Source organism: Leptonotus elevatus, chromosome 5, assembly GCF_054856555.1.
Source record: "Leptonotus elevatus isolate MCC_2025b chromosome 5, RoL_Lele_1.0, whole genome shotgun sequence".
NCBI classification, from domain to species: Eukaryota; Metazoa; Chordata; class Actinopteri; order Syngnathiformes; family Syngnathidae; genus Leptonotus; species Leptonotus elevatus.
The window spans coordinates 1,368,508-1,393,103 of NC_141243.1; the positions used below are offsets into that span (position 1 = coordinate 1,368,508).

The window sequence follows — 24,596 nt, forward strand, 5'->3', positions numbered from 1 at the left end:
AATTTCAGCGCCCAGCTGCAGCTCATTACCGGCCGTGAAAAACGCTTAATGTCTCCCGTAGCCTCTTGTGACTAAATAGCGGAGTGATGCGCCGTCATTACGATCACAATTAGAGATGATTATTCTTTCAAATCGTCTCGTTAATAAGCAAGCGTTTTTCTAGTCGGAGAGGACTTTATTGTCTCCTTAAGATGGTGAAGGACGGGAGGCGCAAAAAACAACAAGGACACGGACGGCAATTGTTTGCAAACAAGGAGGGGGGGGGGGGGGGGTAAAAATTTGTGCTTCTTTCGGGACCCGCAAAATATTGTCTTCTGCCACAAAATCAGCACAAAAACTACAAAAAAAAAGATTTAGAGAACTTTTTCACCTGGAAAAAAAAGTAGACATTCAAAAATGAAAATCAGTTGAAAGGTATTGAAACGTATGAAATAGAATTTTTCGCAGGATTACATTATTCTTCGTCTTTGGCGTCAGAATCTGGATCCCACCCAGATAAACGCCGATTGTTGCTTTTTCCAACTTACAGGCGTGAGAATTGACAGTTTCACGCAGGCTGACCTGGCGTCCCGAAGCGTGCAGTACGTTCACACCAGCCAAGAAGAAAAGCACGCCGACCAATTCTCCTTCACGGTGTCAGATGGCACCAACGAGGTGACCGCAAAGCGTTGTTGTTTGGTTTAATACCAGAAAGTAGTTGGTTGATGTGAAGAAAAAAATATGCCAGTAAAAGGTATTAAAATGTCAACAAAAATTCCAAGGTAAAGTTTTGTATTATTAGCACTAAAACGTACACACAATTTTTAATGCAAAAAATATGGCTTCAAATTTTTTTATTTTAAGTACTAAAATATTTTTTATAAGTAATATTAAAAGGCAGTACAAATATAGAGAAATTATAAGATTTGAAAAGTAATACATTGAGTTTTGAAAGGTATATTTTAAATTTTATGTTAAAGGTATTTAAAAAAAAAAAAGTCAATCAAAACAGAAAAAAAAGTCAATCAAAACAGAAAAAAAAGTCAATTAAAAGGAAAAGATCAATGAAATTTTGCAAGGTGTTTTTATGGTAGCATTAAAAGCTAGTGTAATGTAATTTAATTTGTAATGAAAGGTAAATAAAAGTTTTTTTTATATAGAAAAAAGTACAAAGTTTGGTTTTTGTCTTAAAAAAGGAAAAGTAATTAAAAAAAATTATAAAAAAGTTTATAAAAGTTTATAAAAGGGAAAAAAAAGGAAAATGCAAAAAAAAAGGAAAAGTAGTCAGTGAATATTGCGTGCAAAAGAAAATATGCAATTAAAAGGTATTGATGTGTGAAATATGGAATTTTTCAAGATATTGATTTTTTAAAAATTATTAACACTAAAAGTACTAATTAAAAGGTATTGAACTTAATTAATAGGGTATTTTACTACTAAAAGGTCGTAAATAAAACAATATAAAGGTGAAAGTTTTTTGTAATCATATTAAAAGGTTGTGCATTAAAAAAATAAAAATTAAGTTGATTTTGAAGGGTAATAAATTTAATTTTGAAGGGTATGTTTGTTCATCAAAAGGAAAATGTCAATGAAACTTTATGAGGTCTTTTTTTTAGTATTAAAAACTAATAGATTAAAAATGTAAGAATTCAATATGTATTCAAAGGTCATTTTAAAAGTTAGCTATTGAAAAATACCAAACTAAAACAGCAAAAATGAAGTCTATTAAAAGTAATAGTAGTAACGAGGTCTGAAATGTTCTCTTCCTTGATTGTGGGTTCTATTTCCCGCGGCCGCGGCCTCCAGGTGGCGCAGACGTTCTACATCACCATCAGACCCGTGGACGACTCGCTGCCCCTTCTCCACGTTCCCGGCATGCGCGTTCAGGAGGGCGTGAGGAAAACCATCACCGAGTTTGAGCTGAAGGCCACCGATGCCGACACCGAGGTTGGTGGCGCGTACCCACACCTTTTTGGGGGGGGATGTGTGAAAGGTTCCGAGGAAGAACGAGATGGCCGCAAAGTTTGCCCCCCCCCCCCCAAATTCCCGTGCGTGATTTCACCCGCCCTTTAGGCCGAGTCCATCGTGTTCACGGTGGTGCAGCCGCCGCGCCACGGCGCCATCGAGCGCACGGGCAACGGGCAGCACTACCGGCCCACCGCCACCTTCACCATGGACGACGTCTACCAGAACCGCGTCAGCTACAACCACGACGGCTCCAACTCGCTGCAGGACGGCTTCGCCTTCACGCTGGCCGACGGCACCAACCTGCTCTTCGTGCTGCGGGACCACCACGGCAAGGAGGCGAGTACGCGCCGAGCGCGCGTGTGCGGATTTCAAAGGCAATTCAAAAATGAACGCGTGTGTGCGCGTTGTTAGATCGTGACGGCAGCCCCCCAGAAGTTCAAGATTGAAATTCTTCCCGTGGATGACGGCACGCCGCGAATCGTCACCAACCTGGGACTGCAGTGGTTGGAGTACATGGACAACAAGGTCCGACACGCTTGAAACCTTCATTTCGAACCCCAACAAACTTGATACCATAACACTCTTAAAACTCTGAATTAAAAACCCAGACCTTGTTTTCAAAGCCCATGTCTTGCTTGACACGCTACCCCTTAACCTAAAAGTCTAACTCATTCCAAGTAATATTCCTTGTTTGCAACCTAAACCCCATCTTAAAATCCTAACCTTTATTTTGAAATCTTAGCGCAGTCTTAAAATCCTAATTTGAACTCTCAAACCTGATTTACAGAGGTGGCAAATCCAGGTCCAGAAAGTAAAGTTTGACTTTAGCTTCTGATGCTAGCTAGCTTCCTAGCAGGTAAACAAAGCACCATGAGAGCTAGCTCGGCTGGCTAGCATTTGAGGCTAAAGCCAAATTGTGGCAGGGATTTTACTTTCTGGGCCTGGATTTGCCACCTCCGCTGGCTTGACACACTTTGAAACGTTCGTGAGAAACCCGAACCCAGTTTTGAACCCTAACGCATACCCTGATTTCAAATTTGAATCCTTATATAAACTCTAAAACACACTTAAAACCCTAATATGAAAGCGGAGACCCTGGCTTGAAGCCCTGATCTTTCTTTGAAATGCTAACAAAGGCTTAAAACCATCATTTGAATCCCTAATCCAGGTTTAAAACCCAAATTTTAAACACTAACTCTTGTTTTTGCGACCCTAACTCCATCTTGAAACCCAAATTTGAAACATCAACCCTTCTTTGAAACCCCAACCTGTAATAAGGACCCTAACCTTATTTTTTGAAAACAAATTTTGCTCCCTAACTTGAAACCCTTAACCTAGGTAACTTAAAACCCCTTATTTGGAACCCTAAACCTAGTTTAAAACCTTAACCCTGGCTTGAAACCCCAATTGAGAGACCTTTCATATCCATAATTTTGGAAACCCTAATCCTTGTTACAGGCTACAAACCTTAACTCTTGTTGGAAACCCTTACTGTTATTAAAAACCCTATCATAGGCTCAAAACATGGCTTTCAATCCCGAACCCTGGCTTGAAAGTGTAGTTTTAACCTTTAACCTTGACTTTCAAAAAAAAAAATCCTGTGTTAAACTCTATCTTGAAACCCTAACTCTCTACAACCCTCGTTTTTCATTTCTTCTTTGCAATGAGGCTCAGTAAAGATCACACTGGTTGTGTTACAGCACCCCCTGCTGGTGCAAACACTTCAGTGCGAGAAGAGCTTTGTCTTTTCATTGACATTTTTTTCCAACCCAATTTCACATTGCATTGTATTATTCACTGTGTTTGTCGTCGTTGTTTTTCCTCCCGCAGGCGACCAATCTGATCACCAAGAAGGAGCTGCTGACCGTGGACCCGGACACGGACGACGAGCAGCTGGTGTACGAGGTCACCAGCGAGCCCAAGCGCGGCTTCCTGGAGAACAAAGCGGCGGCGGCGGCCGGCGCCCGCGTCAGCTCCTTCACGCAAGGTGGCGACCAATCTTTCACCGTCACCATTCGCCTGCCGTTTTGCCCTCGCTTGCAAGTCTTGCGCCGAAACATTTGAAATTCTTCATTAAGTTGGAGGCCTTTTCAACAGGTCAGAGCTTGAAGGCGGAGCTTCAAAGTCAAGGTCACGTGAAGGCCAGATGCATAAAACGCAAAACATTTTCCGTTTGATTGACTTTAATCTTGGCGCGCACGCAGTCGGTCGATACTGTAGCCAAGCCAACCTGATTCATTCGCGGTGCCATTTGACCTTTAACCTTGTGGGAATCACAAAGGTCAAGTTACGCTTCAACAAACCATCTTTGGTCATACCTTTAATTAAAGGTCTTAACAGGCGCCTTCCAGATCATTCAGTATTTTGTCAATACGCTTTAAAATGAGTTTGTTATGCTCGAAAAACATTTTGGGTTTTTTTTGGGGGGGGGGGGGGGGGGCTTGAAACAAATCAGCAGGAATTTCAAACGTAGCAATTTGAAATAGACTGACAGATTGCGAACCCGTTGAACCCTTCAGCCGACATCAACTTGGGCCTGATCCGCTACGTGCTGCGCGAGGAGAGCGCGCAGGAGACCACGGACAACTTCCACTTCCTGGTGAAGGACAGCAAGCCCAACGTGGTCCGCGACAACGTCTTCCACGTCCAGTGGTCGCTCATCAGCTTCCAGCACAAAAGGTTTGCATTTTTGGTTTTATTGGATTGGAAGTATTTCTTACCTGCGCCTGTTTCGCTGTCGAAATCATGAAATGAGATCTTATAACGTCACCGGGAGGAAACAAAAAGTAGTCTGGAATTTGCTAAATATGTCTTATAGAGAATTTGATTAACTTTCAAACTTTTTAATAGATATATTTTTAAATCAATATAATGAATAAATGAAAATGAAAAAAATATATATTTCAATTAAATATTTATATTTGTATTGAGCAAACATTAATATAATTTTTTACACATACTCACCCACACACACACACAAAAAAAAAAAAAAAAAAAAAAAATATATATATATATATATATATATATATATATATATATATATATAAAAAAAATAAAAATAAAAGAGCAATGATGATGACATTTCCGAATGAACAATACTGAGCTCTTAAAAAAAAAATATATATATATATATATATAATTTTTTTATACAATCAAATCTATTTAAATCTTTACAACTGTAGAAATGAAAAGAAGTTTGAACATTGATTTAAATGTCTTAAAATGTTCAAATTAAACAATACTAGCAATTAGATTTTTTTTTAAATGTATTTAGATCATGTAACATCACTAAAGTAATGAAAATAAGTCTGAAATGTAATTTTAAATTCTTTAATTTATTTGCTCCTTTAATTAAAAACAAATACATTTCAATTAGAGATTGAAACAAAAATGTTGCATTTTTAAACAAACAAAATAACCTCATCACTTTGAGGAAGCAAAAAAGAAGTCAGAAATTTGGATTTATTAAATGTAAAATCCAAAATATTTTTAAAAACTACAGCAAAAATAAATATTTGTGAATTTAAATCAAATGAACTGTCTTTAAATGTCTTGATTTCAGTCAAAAACGTTAGTTTCAGTAAAGGGAAATTGAAGGTATGCAAATCTGAACTGGGACTTGAAAACTGCCGTTTTTGACCCCAATTGTATCGCGGCGGCAGTTACAACGTGTCGGAGAAGGCGGGCACGGTGGCGGTGACGGTGAAGAGGACGGGCAACCTCAACCAGTACGCCATCGTGCTGTGTCGCACCGAGCAGGGCAGCGCCACCTCTGGCGGCGGCGCGGGTTCGCGCCCCGGACAGTACGACTACGTGGAATACGCCGGACAGGTAAACGCCGCAAGATTGAAACATTTTCTTCTGCTGTATTTAGGGTTACAGTAAGCTTTTATTGTTTTTAATTGTATTTGGTTTTATTTGTACTATTATGAGCTGAGGTTTTTTTCTTCAGTATACTGCTACAAGAGCATTTTGTTTTGTACTTTCTATTTTTGTTATAATTTTATGTGTACTTTTTATTGGCCTATTTGTAATCATATGGTGATTTATGATCTATATTTGCTATATTATTTGCACTTCACTGCATTCCACTTCCTCATTTCATTTATTTGTTAATTTTTTTGTATTTTACTGGCTTTTTTTTTTTATGCCATATTTAATTTTTTTTTTCCTCCTGGGTATTCCCCTTCGACTTTGTTTTGTATTTTCTATTTTTGTTATAATTGTATGTGTACTTTTTACTGGCCTATTTGAATATTATTTTATTTATATTTATACTGTCTTATTTTCTTCTTCTTCTTTTTCTTTTTTATTGTTATAATTGTTTATTTTATTTTTATTTCCCCAGGCTTAGTTTGTTTCGATTTTATTTTATTTTATTTTTTTGCTTTCGTGGGTGCTTTTATATTTGCTATATTATTTGAATTCCACTTCCTTATTTCATTTATTTGTTAATTTTTTTGTATTTTACTGGCTTTTTTTTTTTAATGCCATATTTAATTATTTTTTTTCCTCCTGGGTATTCCCCTTCTACTTTGTTTTGTATTTTCAATTTTTTTTATAATTTTATGTGTACTTTTTACTGGCCTATTTGAATATTATTTTATTTATATTTATACTGGCTTTATTTTCTTTATTTTCTTTTTTATTGTTATAATTGTTTATTTTATTTTTATTTTCCCAGGCTTAGTTTGTTTTGATTTTATTTTATTTTTTTGCTTTCGTGGGTGCTTTGATATTTGCTATATTATTTGAATTACACTTGCTTATTTCATTTTTTTTTTTTTTTTTTTTACTGGCTTTTTTTGTGTATTTGTAATTTTTTTTATACTCCTGGGGGGTTTCCCTTTAAAAAAAAAAAAAGATATTTCACCCTCTCAATTATTATAATTTTTTCAATTATTAAATTTTCTGATTGAGTGCTTGTTTATGCACACTCAGCTGATTTACTTCCTCTCGACCGCATTTTCATTCTCAGGTGCAGTTTGACGAGCGCGAGGACGTGAAGGTTTGCACGGTGGCGCTGAACGACGACATGCTGTTCGAGGGCGCGGAGAGCTTCCACGTGGAGCTCAGCATGCCCGTCTACGCCCTGCTGGGCAGCAACACGCGCGCCCTCGTCAACATCAACGACACCGAGGACGAGCCCACGCTGGCGTTCCACCGCAAGACCTTCCACGTCAACGAGAGTGCCGGTGTCGTACGTGTGCCCGTCGAGAGAAAAGGTACGCCCTAAAACCACTTTGATGGGTCCAAAAAAAGACTTTGGGGCTTTTTGGGCTGACACGTTTAACCTCAAAATTGTAATCAAATAAATAACTCTCAAAGCAACCCAAAACTGTTACAATAACCCAGATTTATCAAATGATATCAAATAAAATGAAAACAATTATTTAAAAATAACTTATCAATTAATATATTTTTTATTAAATCAATTACATTTTAATATCAAGAAATGTAAAAAAAAAAAGACAGTTTTGACCATTTTCATTTGATTCAAACCAATCAAATATTTACGAAGTTAGATGATTTAAGAAACAAAATAAAATATATTTGATTCAATGACATTTTGTTTTGAGCAATAGTTGAATGCATTTATAAAATAAGAAAACCATCCATCCATCCATTTTCTGTACCGCTTGTCCTCACAAGGGTTGCGGGGGTTGCTGGAGCCTATCCCAGCTGGCTTCGGGCAGTAGGCGGGGTACACCCTGAACTGGTTGCCAGCCAATCGCAGGGCACACAGAGACGAACAATCATACTCACAATCACACCTGTGGACAATTTGGAGTGTCCAATTCACCTGCCATGCATGTTTTTGGAATGTGGGAGGAAACCGGAGTACCCGGAGAAAACCCACGCAAGCAAAATAAGAAAACGATTATTTAAATAAAAAAACAAAAATTAAGATTGAAATCGGCGCCCAACGTTGAAACTGCCTGCAGTAAATAGTTTGCATTCTTTTTAAATGTTATTCCTGTCGCTGCCCTCCACCCAGGCGACACGTCCAGCACCGTGTCGGCCCTGTGCCGCACGGTGTCCAAGTCGGCTCAGGGCAGCAGCCTCCACGCCCTGGAGTCGGGTTCCGACTACAAGAGTCGCGGCGCGGAGCCCGAGAACCGCGTGGTGCTGGGACCCGGCGTGGCCGTGTCAACGTGCGACGTCACGCTGGTGGACGACAGCGAGTACGAGCTGTCCGAGGAGCTGCAGCTGGTGCTGTCCGAGCCCTCGGACAACGCCCGCATTGGCCGCGTGGCCGTGGCCCAGGTGGTCATCGACGGGCCCAACGATGCTTCCACCGTCACGCTCGGCAACGACACCTTCACCTTCGGCGAAGACGCCGGTACCCTCGGCCCATTTATTTATGCCATATTTGATCGCAATTGTGTCAATTTAGAATGGTACACTCGAAAAACTGTTTGGGTCGACTGTTTCGACCGAAATGGGTCTAAAGGGACTGACACAAGTTTTTTTTTTTCAAGCACAGGACACACAAAAAAGCAACAAAATTGGGCTGTTTTGTGCCAAATCAAATTGTTTTGTGGGTTCTTCATTTCACTTAATGAATAGCCCAAAAAGTTGGGTTAATAGAATCACCCAACTTTTTGGGTTATTTATTTAACCCAAAAACTTGGGTCAAATGATGAATAACCCACAAAACAACCCAATTAATTTGTTTCTTTTTTCAACCTTTTGGTTATTAATTTAACCCAAAATGTTTGGTCACTAAATAACCCACAAAACAACCCAATTTGTATTTATTGTGTGCAAAACAACCCCATTTTTGGCTGTTTAATTATTCATTTGACTCGCGGGGGGGGGGGGGGGGCTGATGCAGCAATTACACCAAAAGTCCGTTCCCTTCAATTTGGTTTGTTTTTGACCCAACTGTTTTTGTGAGAAAAATGGGTTGTTTTGTATATAACGAACAAATTTTGGGGAAAGCAAAAAAAATTGACCCCAGTCGTGGATCAGTCCCTTTGTGACCCGAAATTGGGTTATTTTTGACCCACCTGTTTTTAACTGTAGAATATTTTTGGAAGATATGATCATCTTAGAAGCCAAAAGTATTCCAAAGAGCCGTCTCCAAATACTCCGACTCATTCGTCATATTTATTTTATTCGTCCTTTTTACCGTATTGTCTGACAGGCACCATCGAAATTCCGGTGCTGCGCCACGGCAGCGACCTGTCCTCCGTCACGTCAGTGTGGTGCGCCACCCGGCCCGCCGACCCCCCGTCGGCCAGCCCCGGCGTGGACTACATCCCCAGCTCCAAAAAGGTGGAGTTCAAGCCAGGGAGAACCCAAGAGGTGAGAACCGGCCGCGCTCGGGAATCGGCCCAACCTTGTCGGTCAGCCTGAGCGTGATTGCTTCTTTCTCCCGGCAGACGTGCAGTCTGACCATCCTGGACGACGTCCAGAATCCGTCCATCGAGGGCTCCGAGTCCTTCGTGGTCTTCCTGAGTTCTCCGCAAGGGGCCGTCCTGCAGGAGCCCTACGAGGCCAACGTGGTCATCGCCGACACTTTCCAGGACAGTACGTCCGCACAGATTTTTTTTCAATCTGCTTTACTGGATTTGGACTGATTTTGCAAGGCCCACACAATATTGTGTTCTATTGCTATAAAAACAGGAAATATACCAAAAGAAAGAATAGAGTCTCTTCTTTCATCAGGAAAAATATATATATTTATTTTATAATTTTTTTTCTTATTTTTTTTCTTATTTTTTTTCTTTTTTTTTTCTTATTTTTTTTTCTTATTTTTTTTCTTATTTTTTTTCTTATTTTTTTCTTATTTTTTTCTTATTTTTTTTCCTTTTTTTATTTTTTTATTTATTATTTTTTAAGATATATATATATTTCTGTATCTGTTTCGGTTTTTGCAGCATTAAAATATAGCTCAGTTTCCTCATTATTCACAAATCTATTAAGAACTGTGGGAAAAGAGCTTTTTGCAACATGGCCCTGGTTGATCTCTTGCTTTGCTGCCACCTGCTGGCCGTTTTTGTAATAACTGCCATTGCTTTAACCGTTCTCTTCAGTTTAGAGGCTGCATCAAAGCCTTCTGTATGCTCTAGTATAAAAAAAATACATATTTTGAATGGTAATATTTCAAATATAACATAAGTTTTTGGTAACAAATGAGTTAAAAAACAAAAAACAAGTACCGTATAACAACAACAATTGTTCACTTGTAAATATTGTTAATTTTCAAAAGTTGATCATGATTGTATTTCAATGTAACTTGAATGATATTTTTTGGAATTCAGTCCCCAGCATGCAGTTTGCGAAGAGCGCCTACACGGTGAAGGAGCGCGACGGCGACCTGCATTTGCCCGTGGTGCGCACGGGCGACCTGTCCTTCACGTCGTCGGCGCGCTGCTTCACGCGCACCATGTCGGCCGCCGTCATGGACGACTTCCGCGAGCGCCCCAACGTGGACGAGTCGCGCGTCACTTTCCTGCGCGGGGAGAAGGTAGCGACCGCCGCGCTGGCCTCAGTCCGGCACTGTGGATAGAATAAGTCTACACACCCCTGTTCAAAAGCCAGGTTTTCGTGACATACAAAAAAAGTTCAACTGTTCTAGTCCTGACATGTATTTGTTGAATTGACCTTGTTGCAATCACTTTATTTACTTCGACATAAGTGATTACAGTTTGCAGCATTATGTTGTCACAGTTACCTACTTAGTTGTTACCCTTCTTCGTTTTTGACCGGTTCATTCTGAAGCTGGCCACATTTATTTGAGGGCGTGCACATGATCTCGTTTTTTAATTTATATTATTTTTCTCAAAAAAACTTAAATCCCTTTTCAGTTGAGTTGTACAGATTACATGATGTCGCAATATGATAGAAAGTTTTTTTAATTCGATTTATTTTAATTTATGGGGTGTGTAGACTTTTGCCTCCTACCTTATGTGAGGGTTTCTGCACATCTGCACGACAGGTGAAGAACTGCACGGTCCGCGTGAACGACGACTCGGTGTTCGAGCCCGAAGAAGAGTTCCAGGTTCACCTGGGGACGCCGACGGGGGACCACTGGAGCGGCGCCATGATCGGCGAGAGGGACGTCGTCACCGTCACCATCACCAACGATGAAGATGGTGAGTGGCACAAATGGCAACTTTTGACGGAAATTCATCCTCTGAAGTAGCACATCACTTTATGATGGTCAGCCATCTTGCAAGGATCAACACATGGGAACTGTAAAGTATGGCATCCATGTTTTAACTTAAAAACTTAAAACACCTTACTAACTAATGAATTTTATAAAAAAAAAATATATATATTATTATATTATATTTTCATTTTATTGCATTTTTAAGCACTAGTAATGTTTTGCAAAATTATTTTGATTTCATCATGATATGTTAAAATGACGTTTTACTTGTTTAGTGCCAATAAATGAATAACTAATATTTAATAGTGTACTTTTACAGTTTAAATAGTTTGTAAAATTACAAAAACAATAATTTCCATTTATTAAATTATTTTGTTTGAATCTGTTTAATGTATACACATTAGAATATAACTAAGTTCCAGTAAATGAGCTTTTTTTAAACACTGCCCTGGTTGATCTCCTTTGCTGTGCTACCAGCTGCTGGCCGTTTTTGTAATAACTACCATTTCTTCGACTGTTCTCTGCAGTTCAGAGGTTGCATCAAAGCCTTCTGTATGCTCTAGCATAAAAAAAATAAAATAATAATTTTAAAACGTATAAATACGTCTTTGGGACATGTAATGTTTTAAAAAATAAAACGTAATTATACGTTTTGGGAGCAAATGAGTTAAATGCTGCACTAAGCATTACATGTTTGTTTGTTTTTCTTGAAACTATTTATCGTTCAACAATTTTTGTCTCATTTAAATGTTATCAAAAAAAAAAAAAAACATCAATTGTCATTTCAAGCTCCCACCATCGAGTTGGAGCAGGCGTCCTATCAAGTCCGAGAGCCTCCCGGTCCAGACGGCGTGGAGGTCCTCAACGTCAAAGTGGTCCGGAGTGGGGACCTGGACCGGACCTCCAAGGTCCGCTGCAGCACGCGAGACGGCTCGGCCCAGTCCGGAGTGGACTACAACCCCAAGAGCCGGGTCCTCAAGTTCACCCCTGGTGGGTGAAAGGGGAAATACAAAACATGAGTAATGCTCGAATGTTCTTGTGTGTTCACATGTCGGATCTCCTCAGGGATGGACCACGTCCTCTTCAAGGTGGAGATCGTGTCCAACGAGGACAGGGAGTGGCACGAGTCCTTCTCCTTGGTCCTCGGCCCCGACGACCCCGTGGAGGCGGTGCTGGGCGAGATCACCACAGCGACCGTCACCATTCTGGACCAGGAAGCTGCCGGCAGTCTCATCCTTCCGGCCCCGCCCATTGTAAGGACAACTTGCGGCGAAAACCTGTGATATTGAGAGGAAATATTTATTTATTTATTTTCAAATCACTTTGAAACTTACTAGAAGACATTAGTATAAAGTATTAGGGATGTAACGATATCGGCAATATCGTGATATCGCAATATTTCTAACTGTATGAAAACGCAGCGGAAGTACAAAAACTAGGAATATAAGAATCTTACGAAAACCCGTGCATGAAAATGGAGGATCGGGCCTAGATTTAAGCACCAAAAATGTTCAACCAAAGCAAATGATTTTATCTAACTAAATCTCCTAGCTTAATGCTAACATATAAAGTGAAACGCCATAGACGAGCTCATGGAAATTAGCATTGAAGTGACAGTAAACTTAAACCTTCAAACAACCTTTACTTTGACACGCATGGAACAGCAACACGTACAAACGAAACATACAACAAAAATGTTCGAGCAAACCATCTCATCACCTCTAACAATAGTCTGCTAGCCTAATGCTAATGCTAAATACCATAGAGTGGCTAATCCTGCTACTTTGTGCACGTGTAGCAGCAACACATACAGAGCATAGACTTTTTTTTGTTGAAAAAATAAAAAAATGCATTCAAACCTGCCTGCGTACTCAACTCGACTTTATTCATCGAGTACTTTCAACTCAACCGCCACTACTGTAAACTCGCATTGAAAAATGTACGGTCCTCAGGTGGTCTCCCTGGCCGACTACGACCTCGTCCACGAGGTGACCAAGGAGGGCAGCAAGAAGACGCCCTCGCCGGGTTACCCCCTGGTGTGCGTCACGCCCTGCGACCCGCACTACCCCAAGTACCCGCTGATGAAGGAACGCTGCGAGGAGGCGGGCATCAACCAAACCCAGGTGCACTTCTCCTGGGAGGCGGCGGCGCCCACCGACACCAACGGGGCACGCTCGCCCTTCGAGACGGTGACCGACACCACCCCGTACACGGGCGTCAACCACATGGTGAGACCACCCGAACCATTTGGGACAGTCCTACGTCTCAAGCCTTCACTTGTACACTGCCAAAACTCTGATGTAAAGTGCATATAAAAAGTCTACACACCCCTGCTCGAATGCTTGTTTTGTTTTTTTGTGATGGAAAATAATTTGCAAAACTAGGCAGAAATTGCGTGGGAATGCTGAAAAGCCCGATGCATTAGATGATTTATCTTGGCCTACACACAAAACCAGGCATTTGAACAGGGGTGTGTAGACTTTATCTATCCACAACAATTGTGCTTGTCAGGTGTTGGACAGCATCTACTTCAGCCGCCGCTTCCACGTGCGCTGCGTGGCGCAAGCCCGCGACAAAGCGGGTCACCTGGGAACGCCGCTGCGGAGCAACATCGCCACCGTGGGGACCGACGGCGCCATCTGCCACACGCCCGTCACCACCGGGACCGCGCGAGGCTTCCAGGCTCAGTCCTTCGTCGCCACGCTCAAATATCTGGACGTCAAGCACAAAGAACATCCCAACCGGTGAGAGGCAACTTTTTCGCTTTGGAGCTGGTTCGCGTGGACGGACGGGAGGGTGCAAACTTTTTTTTGCGCAGGAGCCACGTTTGAGTTCGAAAACAAACAGATGGGAGGGGTCATTTGCAAATGAGGTTGAAATATATCTTTTTTTATAATTATGTAAAATAGCTTATTTCAAAAATAAAATAATTGTTCTCTCTTCTTTTAAATGCTATTAGCCATAATACCATTTGTATGTGAATATTGTATATATATGTTTGTTGAGGTTAGTTTTTTTTTCTGTGTGTGTATTTTTCACGATTTTTGTGGTGATATTATGTGGTGCTGTCCGAATAAATTTCAATTAAATTCAATAAAAAAAAAAGAAGTAATTATTACTTAAAATTATTATATAAAATAAATATCAAATATGCTTTAATTTTACTCATTTTTTCTTTTATCCACAATAAATAAAGCCACTTCTGTCAAATTAATATAACATATATATATATATATAGAGAGAGAGAGAGAGAGAGAGAGCGAGAGAGAGAGAGAGTGTGAGTGAGTGAGTGAGTGAGTGAGTGAGAGTGAGAGTGAGAGAGAGAGAGAGAGAGAGAGAGAGTGTGAGTGAGTGAGTGAGTGAGTGAGAGAGAGAGAGAGAGAGAGAGAGTGTGAGTGAGTGAGTGAGTGAGTGAGTGAGTGAGTGAGTGAGTGAGAGAGAGAGAGAGAGAGAGAGAGAGAGAGAGAGAGAGAGAGAGAGAGAGAGAGAGAGAGAGAGAGAGAGAGAGAGAGAGAGAGAGAGTGAGAGTGAGAGTGAGAGTGAGAGTGAGAGTGAGAGTGAGAGTGAGAGTGAGAGTGAGAGTGAGAGTGAGAGTGATTGAGAGAGTGAGAGATTGAGAGATTGCCTCAAGGCAAAACACTAAACAAAGTTTTCCCACTCCTGTTGTTGACCGTGCACGTGACTAATTGTGTCCAGAATCCACATCTCGGTGCAGATCCCTCACCAGGACGGAATGCTCCCCCTGGTGTCCACCATGCCCCTGCACAACCTCCACTTCTTGCTGTCGGAGTCCATCTACCGGCAGCAGCACGTCTGTTCCAACCTGGTCACCCTCAAAGACCTGCAGGGTCTCTCCGGTAAATCCTTTCGCCAACCAAAACCGAGCAAGTTACATATGCGCCGCGTGTGCAGGTCACCAAGCCGGTTTTGAGACTTGGACATCAAGTTTCAAGCAAGTCCAAAGCAAATTGAGCCATTCATTGGGTTAAACAAGTCATAAGTCAAATTGAGCCATCGATGGCTGGAGTGGGCTCAATCGACTCTGCCTCATTTTGTCCCTGCAGAGACGGGTTTCCTGGACGACGTGTCCTACGACAGCATCTCCCTGGGTCCGGGCTACGACCGGCCGTACCAGTTCAACCCCAACGTGCGTGAGGCCAGAAGCATCCAGCTGTACAAGCACCTCAACCTCAAGAGCTGCATCTGGACCTTCGACGCCTACTACGACATGACGGAGCTCATTGACGTCTGCGGTGGTTCTGTCACCGCCGACTTTCAGGTACGCGGCAATTTGCCTGACCGCTCGCGCACAACAAAGCTAGCTGCACTACGACTTTCTGAAGACCTGCCGGACGTTCTTTTTTCCTACAATCTGGTCATTTGTCAGCCAGTTTGGTACTTGGACGGATACGTCTGCTTGTTAACTCATTTTCTCCCAAAAACATATAAATATTGCCAGTGTCCCAAAGACGTTTTTTATTGGGGGGGGGTTATGCTAGAGCATACAGGAAGCTTTGATGCAGCCTCTGAACTGAAGAGAATACTTGAAGCAATGGTAGTTATTACAAAAACAGCCAGCAGGTGGCAGCAGAGTATAAGAGATCAACCAAGACCATGTTGCAAAAAAGCTCTTTTCCCCACAGTTCTAAACAGATTTGTGAATAATGATGAAATTTAGCTCTATATGCGTAACTCTAATGCTAATTGCAAAACCGAAACAGATAGAATTTTTTTTCCTGATGAAAGAAGAGACTCTAATCTTTCTTTTGGTAGATTCCATGTTTTTTATTAGCAATAGAACACAATAATCTGTGGGCCTTGCAAAATCTGTCAAAATCCAGCAAAACAGGCCGGAGCGAAGGAGGATGCTTCAATGAAAATGGCTTTAGAGTCAATCTGTGGGCTGCCCAAAACGAAAAAAACAACGCGAAAACAACAGACCTTCAACTTAAAGCTTTTCTGATCTTCCAGGTCCGAGACTCGGCTCAGTCCTTCCTCACGGTTCAGGTTCCGCTCTACGTATCCTACATCTACGTAACGGCTCCGCGAGGTTGGGCTTCTTTGGAGCATCACACAGAGATGGAGTTCTCCTTCTTCTACGACACCGTGCTATGGAGGACAGGTTGGGTAGTTTCAGTCGGGTTTTAGTCGGACCATAACCGGTTGGTGTGATATACTGACTTGATCTTTGTGTTTTGTTTTGTCTTTCTCAGGCATCCAGACAGACAGCGTGCTCTCCGCCAGACTCCAGATCATAAGGATCTACATCCGCGAGGATGGGCGGCTGGTCATCGAGTTTAAAACACATGCTAAATTTAGAGGTAAGTTGATAAAACTTGAGGGTCTTGGCTTCTTCAGCATGTACTATTTGGTCCCCCCCCCCCTTCCTCCTTTAGGCCAGTTTGTCCCAGAACACCACACTCTGCCCGGACACAAGTCCCACCTGTTGGCCCCGGACCACCTGGGAGGCATCGAGTTCGACATCCAGTTGCTTTGGAGCGCTCAAACCTTTGACTCGCCCTACCAGCTGTGGAGGGCCACCAGCTCCTACAGCAGGTCAGCCTCCTGATTCCTATCTGGTCTTGCGAGGTTCTGGTCTTGCGAGGTTCACTGTGGTACAAGTCAAGGGGGATCTGTTGGATTGCGCGTACATCCCGCAGGCAAAAGAAACAGAAGACCGGGAAGACTTTGGACAAGAATTAGGAGTGGGTCTGTGGACTGCATAAACAGCATCTCTGATACTTCTCGATGTTGTAGGATGTCAGAACGCTTACCACTAAAAATGTGGAATAGAAGTTAGGATTTTGCTTGTAGGACATTCCACTCAAAAGCTATTCCCAACAGTCACGATCCATGGACTGAATCCTAAATATGTTACTCCCAATTCCCACTGACTGCGGAACGGATGCGGTGCGTTTTCCGTTCTATTCAAACGTGGGCCTTTCGGGTAGAACAGGGATTCTTAACTCATTCACTCGCAGCCATTTTCACTGAAGCAACCCCCCTTTGTTCCCGGCTGTTTTACTGAATTTTGACTGATTTTGCAAGGCCAACAGAATATTGTGTTCTATTGCTATCAAAACATGGAACCTACCAAAAGAAAGATTAAAGTCTCTTCTTTCATCATGAAAAAAAGTATGTTTGTATCCGTTTTCATTTTGCAGAAATTAGCATTAGAATATAGCTAAGTTCCATAGTTATTCATATTCCTGTTGAAAACACTGACAAAAAGAGCTTTTTTGCAACATGGCCCTGGCTGATCTCTTATACTCTGCTGTCGGTTTTTTTAAACTACCATTTCCTCAACCGTTCTTTGCAGTTGAGAGGCTGCATCAAAGCCTTCTGTATGCTCTAGCATTTAAAAGAAAAAACATTAAAAAAAAACGTATAAATACGTTTTGGGGAGTGAAGGACAAAGTATTCAAATGTATTGATACGTTTTGGGGTTTGAATGAGTTAACCTTGTTGGAGGTACAAACCCTACCTGTTTTGCACCCTACAGGAAGGATTATTCCGGAGAGTACACCGTCTTCCTGATCCCATGCACCGTCCAGCCAACGCAACCATGGATTGACCCTGGGGAAAAACCTCTGTCCTGCACAGCTCACGCTCCAGAAAAGTATGTCTTTGGAGAACCAAACGTAGACCTTTGGAGTTCAAACTCATTGGGTTTTATTTTTCTCCTGCTTCCGTCAGGTTCCTGGTTCCTATCGCCTTCCAACAGACCAACCGGCCGGTCCCTGTGGTCTACTCACTGAACACGGCGTTCCAGCTGTGTAATAACGAGAAAGTCTTCATGATGGACCCGGCCAGTACCGATGTCTCAATGGCGGAGATGGACTACAAGGGGGCTTTCTCCATGGGTACAGTAATTACTTACTTCTTTGACCTGAGCTTGAACCTTTAAGTAACTGACGGAAAATTCTTTAAAACTGGACTGAACTGGTCCTTCTGAAAAAGTCAAGTATCACATACGATACATTTGCCGTTCTAAACACACCGGTCTTTTTGCTGGTCCCTTCAGGTCAGACTCTGTATGGCCGCGTACTCTGGAACCCGGAGCAGTCCCTGAACGCGGCCTACAAACTACAGCTGGAGAAGGTCTACCTGTGCACCGGCAGGGACGGCTACGTTCCCTTCTTCGACCCGACGGGCACCCTGTATAACGAGGGTCCGCAGTACGGCTGCATCCAGCCCAACAAGCACCTCAAGCATCGCTTCCTGCTCCTGGTATCGAAACTTACCCTGCCTTGCACCTCATAGACCTCTTTGGGGTCTATGTTCCTTACACTGGTCAAAAAACCTAAACAAAAAAAACAAGTATTTACTTGAAAAAACCTAGTAAAGTTTTTTCACTCACACAAATTCTAAGTACTTTTTACCAGTTTATTTAAAAAAAAAAAGCTACTCAAGGGTTAAGGAACCAACCCACAACCTTCTGGTTGGGAGACAGCCACTCTACCACCTGAACCATTGTCAGGTTTAGTCAACCTAGAACATTGAATAAACAACAGACAAGGAAGGAAGCCAAAAGACTTGGATTATTTTTACTCGCGAGGAGAACGGACAGAGATGTGCACAGATTACAATCTCTTACCCGCTTTGAAAGCACACTCCGCCCAGTCCCCTCTTTTTCCAGTAATAGGGTGTTCCCTAGTTACACAGATGTTGCTGCTATAAAGGGGAGGGCTACACACAGCAGTAACCATCATGGATATGAGTCATTGTGCAGATAATAATACAGACGTGTTTTTCTCCGGCGCTGAAGGTTTCAACACTCAAAGTTCAACAGTTCATCCGCAAAGTGTTGCAGCCGCTATCTTGTGATAAGGCACAGTTCCTGTCCTGAGCATCCTTCCCACGGGGTTCTGCTCTCTTTACAGATAACTCCAACTCACATGATTCAAAAAAGGTTATACCGCTGAATAAATGCTTTTAAGAGTAAATATGGGATAACTTGTATACATTTATTCGAACAGCCATGCCGCTCCTGCTCTGTGTTAGTATATTGATGGTCTCTGGTGGAATCCTTGTACCTCCAAGAGACAAATGTTTGTCTTATTTTGGACACACCAGCAATGCAGTACAGTGGCAAACAGCAAGAGTGGCATGGCTCAGCTGGTAGAGTGGCTGTTTCCCAAGCTGAAGGTCATGACTTCATTCCTTAATACTTGAGTAATTTTATATATATATAAACTGGTAAAACGTACTCAAAACTCTCCTTGTAAAATTTACTTTGAATTTCTGATTGAATTATGTTTTTTTCCAAGTGATATTACTTATTTACTTTTTTTTTTTTTTTGACAGTGTATGATCTCTCTCTATCTCTCAACAGGACCGCAAGCAGCCGGATGTGTGCGACAAATATTTCCACGACGTCCCATTTGAGGCCAATTTTGCTTCGGACCTTCCGGAGTTGAACTCTTTGGCCGCCATGCCAGGAGTGGACGGATTTACCATGAAGGTCGACGCGCTCTACAAGGTCTGTCGGCAGTTCCGAACATTTGGGGGGGGGGGGTCAACTACACACAGATTTACATGAGAGCAAATCTGATCTCAAGTTGTGATGACTCCTACTTCCACCCTCGTTGGTTGTCAGGTGGAGGCGGGCCACCAGTGGTACCTGCAGGTGATCTACGTCATCAGTCCAGAGTCGCGGTCCAGCCCGAGGATGGAGCGCTCGCTCACCTCCCGGCTGAGCCGCCCCAAGCGCGACCTGGTGGACCGCAGCGGGCGTCTGACCCTGGACGAGTCGCTCATCTACGACAACGAGGGCGACCAGGTGAAGAACGGCACCAACATGAAGTCCCTGCGTCTGGAGAGCGGGCCCGGCGGGACTTTCCACGCCCACGTGGGCCGCTCGGTGGGCGGCGGGGTGGCCGCACTGGCCCTCCTGGTCCTGGCCGCTCTGGCCACCTGCCTCCTGTTCAGACGGTGCCACCGGCAGGCCAAAGTGAGTCACAAGAGAACACAGAAACGTTTTTCTTTTAAAATTACAAAATGGCACTTACAAAATACATTTATGGCGTTCGTCAAGTCTTTTTATTATGCTTTAAAAAAAAAAAAATTGTGGGTATTTTTAGGCAAAGAAAAGTTCCCTTGGTCCCTTGCTATCAGTTTCAGCTGTTACTTTGACCTTTGTCAGAGCTGGTGTGACGTGCCTATTCTGAAAAACAACTTTTGCTTTAAAAAAAAAAAGTCTTGGTGCAGAAATTTGACTTTTTTTCTTCTAAGAAAATGCTACTTATTCTTGCAGGAGTGAGTTTTTTGTTGTTGCCATAAAATTACAAAAACAACATCATTGTCAAGTTGTAACTTTTTTTCTCCAAAAATTCCGTATTTTTTTCCATTACAATTTTCTTTCTCTTAAAATTGCTTTTTTTAATCCTGTCTTTATCTTCTCTATAAGTAAATACATTTTATAAATATTTTAATTGTACATTTTGCTCATATAATTAAGTCTTTGTTAAATTACAAAACTACGCGTATACTTTTGTCATACAAAAACCTTTTTCTGTCAAATATTTTTTTTTAACATGATTACAATTCAATTTTAACTTGTTTCTCATTAAATAATAGAACTTTTTCCTCAATCAATCACAAAATATTTTTGAAAATGTTCATAAAATTCAAACTCTATTATTATATGAAAAATGGTCCAAATTCTCATTTCAACTTTGGTCATCCTAAAAAATGGTTTAATTCTTATACAAATGACAGTTTTCTCCTCATAAAATACTGACTTTTTTTCTCCAAAAATTCCTGTAACTTTTGGATTAAATGTCCGTATTTTTTTCCATTACAATTTTCTTTCTCTTAAAATTGCTTTTTTTTAATCCTGTCTTTATCTTCTCTATAAGTAAATACATTTTATAAATATTTTAATTGTACATTTTGCTCATATAATTAAGTCTTTGTTAAATTACAAAACTACGCGTATACTTTTGTCATACAAAAACCTTTTTCTGTCAAATATATTTTTTTAACATGATTACAATTCAAATTTTAACTTGTTTCTCATTAAATAATAGAACTTTTTCACAATCTTCAATCTCACAACTTTTTTCAATCACAAAATATTTTTGAAAATGTTCATAAAATTCAAACTCTATTATATGAAAAATGGTCCAAATTCTCATTTAAACTTTGGTCATCCTAAAAATGGTTGAATTCTTATACAAATGACAGTTTTCTCCTCATAAAATGCTGACTTTTTTTTCTGGTTGAAACCCCCCGCCCCCCCCCCCCCCACACCGCCACCCCCCCCCCCCCACCACCAACCTTCAGGCAGCGGACAAGAAGGCGTACGAGGAGTACCCGCTGAACACCAAGGTGGAGGTGTGCATGGACAAGTGCGTGGAGAAGAACTTCAGCAGCAAGCACTGCACCGTCACCAACGTCAACGTGTTCAACCGCAACCACGAGCCCGCCGCCGCCGCCGCCGCCGCCGCCAACAAGGCCAAAGTCAAGCAAGTCAACCTGGAAGTCAAACTCCACAACAACCTCAACGACGGCACCGAGGTCTAAAATGCGTTTGTTTTTTGAAACTATTTTCTTACAGGAATGACATATTTGCTAATGTATTTTTGTACCAAAAGGGAAAGCATGCGACGTGTCGAGAGCGCGGCATTATTATGATTATTATTGTTTTTGTCTTGCTCATTCAACTGGGCTACCTCACATATCTGCAAAGCACTCGAAAGATAACGTGGTTGTCTTTGATGGCTATTTTTCTTCTTTTTTTTTTTAAACGTCCTTTTTCGTTAGCTTAATTGGATGCTTAATACAAAATTGACAAAGGCAATTTCATGACAAACGTTCTTTCGAAAAAGCTAGTTGGCTTGCGTCGCAATATTAAAATGTAATTTCAAATTTTCACATATTGCATATAATATATCATATTTGACATGCAAATTGGCTTGGGACGATTTTTTACCTTTTGTTTTTTTCCTCTTTGTAGTTAATTTCGTGACAAAGGTTTATTTTGCCATGCTGGTTGGCTTCTGTCGCAATATTTAACATTTCTACTTTTTCACATAATGTTACACAATTCTCCCCATTAATTTTACAGTTTTTTTCCTTTTAAAAGTACCAAATTTTTCATAGAAATGTCAACATTTATCTCATAAAAAAAAGGTTGTAGTCAAAAATTTTATGTGAAATTTCAATTTCAAACTCACAATCACAAGCTAATATTAAATTTGCAACATAACTTTTCTTATAAAAAATCTTAAAATAAAATGCTATTTTGTAAAAAAATTAACTATTATTTTGTAAACAACTAAAATGACAACTTGTAAAGTTTTAACTTTACACTAGTTAACACTGTACTTGCAATTGCTAATGAAAGTTATTTTTTTAAGAAAGAAGTTTATGAGGAAAAAGATGATTTTCCTAAATTGCGTTATAAAGGCTCATACAATTTCAAATTCCTTTTAACATAAAAACAAAACAAAAACAATTCTCATAAATAAAATGTATAATAATTTTATTTATTTTTTCTGGTAAAAAAAATATTAAACTTTTTACTAAAATGTCACCGTTCTCATGTACAGTTTAAATATTTGTCTTGTAAAAATTTTCAACATCAAATTCCAATCCCAAAAAATTCTTGTGAAATTGCTACTTTATTTTGACAAAATAACAATTTTTGTATCTTGAAAATGTGTAACTATTTGTCCTAAAATTACTTCTTTTTTCTTTCCTCGTGCAAACTTCTGTGTTGTAAAATTGACAACGTTTCTCTGGATCGAGCATCAGCTGCTGCTTTTGACGCACGCTTGACCGCACGCCGGTGCAGTTTTTTTTTTTTTTTTTTTTTTTACAAACAAAAACGGTTTTGTTTTTGTTTGTTTGTTTGTTTGTTTAAAAAAAGTCCTTCTTCGTGTGGACATAAAAGCACAAAATTGGTGATTGGTAACTCAGATTCTACTGCATCCAGTCGTGTCACTGTTCAATCTAAAATATTGGATCACATACGTAATATTAGTCATTTATATGCTGCTGCGCGAGTGTTGATGAGTTATAAGTGCAATTAAGAAATCATCCTTTGTGCCATTACGATCAATCGCTTTATTGATTTTGATTATTTCTGTATTTTAATGCAAAGAAATATGTTTGATATCAACATAACATATAAGCTAATGTCCTTTTATTAGCATTTGATTTGTTCGAAGAAAAAGCTAAAATATTTTTTCTTGGGATGTTCAATGCCATTTTTTTCCCCAGACCGATACCAGCACGTGTATTCACTCTGACACTGATACCGCTAACCGATACCGCTAGTACGTTTGATGTATTAAATGTAATTGAACATAATGAACATTGACCTTTCTTTGTGACACAGATGATAATTTGCAGATGTGTAAAGTGCTGACTTACTCTGTGTCAGATTTGACTTTTTTGCCTTAAGTATCTGTGGCTTGTGTCTGTAGCCTCCACGAGTACCCCATACCTTAAAATAAGGCCGTTATCGGCCGATACGATACCTTGTATCTGTGATTGCCCGTCCATAATTTATTTCCTGCATTTTTGCGTAGCTAACTTTTTTTTTTTACACATATGTAGTAAATTTGTCACCGTATGCTTGCCTAGCTTCCCCCCCCCCGCCCCCGCGTATATCACTCAAATAAATATTTCAAGCTTAATTTAAGATTTATGTAATTTTATTTACATAACAAATTCCAATTTAAAATTTTTTTAATACATAAAATAATAATAATAATAAAAATACATAAACCTTATGTTAGGCTTGAAATATTTCTGTGAGTGAATGTCCAATTGCTTATTTTTATCATTGGATTTTGGCTTCAGTGAAATGTTGATATGAAACATGTTTTTTTTCTGATTTTATTTCAAGCCTTTTAAGCCACATTTGTACAATGAGATTTTTTTCCCCCCCTCTTTAGTTTGTAGACCGCTGCCAATATTCCAACAAGTGCCGATTAGTATTTGAAAAACAATCAAGTGTTTTTTTTTTTCCTGCGTGATTGTAACCAATGAAAAGTGTCGCCTTACTAACAATCAAGTGAGTGTGCGTGTGTGTTGGTCCACCCAAAGATATATTTTCCTGCCCATTTTTCTATGTTTTTTGTTGTTGTTGTTGTTGATGATCATGTTTGATGTGACACTACTGCTGTCCAAGTCAAGTGTGAGACACCAACCGGCACGTGCAAAAACAAATCAAACTCTCACTTGCTGTCTTCTTTTAACTGTGTGCCTACGGGGACGTGGAGGGACAAAACGTCTCCGGAATGAGAAATTCTCGTATTGTATTTTTGGTGCTACACTGATTTTGCTGGTAGGACGGACGGACGGACGGATGCCTGCATTTGGTGCCTTTTTTTAGTCAATAAAGAAAATGTGAAAGTCAGCGTAGTGATGCCTCATCTTGTGTCTTTGAGTTGTTGAGCTTATGTTACGTCTTGTCCTAAAACAAAAAAAATCTTACAACGCTACAATTTTATTCTTGAAAGGTTTGAACTTTGCTAATAAAATCTTTTTTTTTCCTGTCTACAACTTTTTGTAA

General features: G+C 40.5%; 1 protein-coding gene across 2 annotated transcripts in view; it reads left to right on the plus strand.

Moving 5' to 3' along the window:
- fras1 (Fraser extracellular matrix complex subunit 1) overlaps positions 1-24,440 on the plus strand; it is a 149,073-nt gene extending 124,633 nt beyond the window's left edge. For both annotated transcript variants that reach the window (XM_086076384.1, XM_086076386.1), the window contains 28 exons: positions 530-654; positions 1,786-1,926; positions 2,053-2,283; positions 2,359-2,472; positions 3,778-3,934; positions 4,467-4,626; positions 5,610-5,778; positions 6,926-7,172; positions 7,946-8,290; positions 9,098-9,258; positions 9,336-9,483; positions 10,218-10,423; positions 10,895-11,051; positions 11,858-12,058; positions 12,134-12,321; positions 13,021-13,296; positions 13,580-13,812; positions 14,765-14,925; positions 15,133-15,347; positions 16,040-16,190; positions 16,282-16,389; positions 16,465-16,624; positions 17,571-17,687; positions 17,765-17,931; positions 18,093-18,298; positions 19,404-19,550; positions 19,668-20,021; positions 21,356-24,440. In XM_086076384.1, the coding sequence (XP_085932510.1) occupies positions 530-654; positions 1,786-1,926; positions 2,053-2,283; positions 2,359-2,472; positions 3,778-3,934; positions 4,467-4,626; positions 5,610-5,778; positions 6,926-7,172; positions 7,946-8,290; positions 9,098-9,258; positions 9,336-9,483; positions 10,218-10,423; positions 10,895-11,051; positions 11,858-12,058; positions 12,134-12,321; positions 13,021-13,296; positions 13,580-13,812; positions 14,765-14,925; positions 15,133-15,347; positions 16,040-16,190; positions 16,282-16,389; positions 16,465-16,624; positions 17,571-17,687; positions 17,765-17,931; positions 18,093-18,298; positions 19,404-19,550; positions 19,668-20,021; positions 21,356-21,595 (5,285 nt within the window). In that variant the 3' untranslated portion in view covers positions 21,596-24,440. The remainder of the gene's footprint in view (positions 1-529; positions 655-1,785; positions 1,927-2,052; positions 2,284-2,358; positions 2,473-3,777; positions 3,935-4,466; positions 4,627-5,609; positions 5,779-6,925; positions 7,173-7,945; positions 8,291-9,097; positions 9,259-9,335; positions 9,484-10,217; positions 10,424-10,894; positions 11,052-11,857; positions 12,059-12,133; positions 12,322-13,020; positions 13,297-13,579; positions 13,813-14,764; positions 14,926-15,132; positions 15,348-16,039; positions 16,191-16,281; positions 16,390-16,464; positions 16,625-17,570; positions 17,688-17,764; positions 17,932-18,092; positions 18,299-19,403; positions 19,551-19,667; positions 20,022-21,355) is intronic.
- The last annotated feature ends 156 nt before the right edge of the window (positions 24,441-24,596 follow it).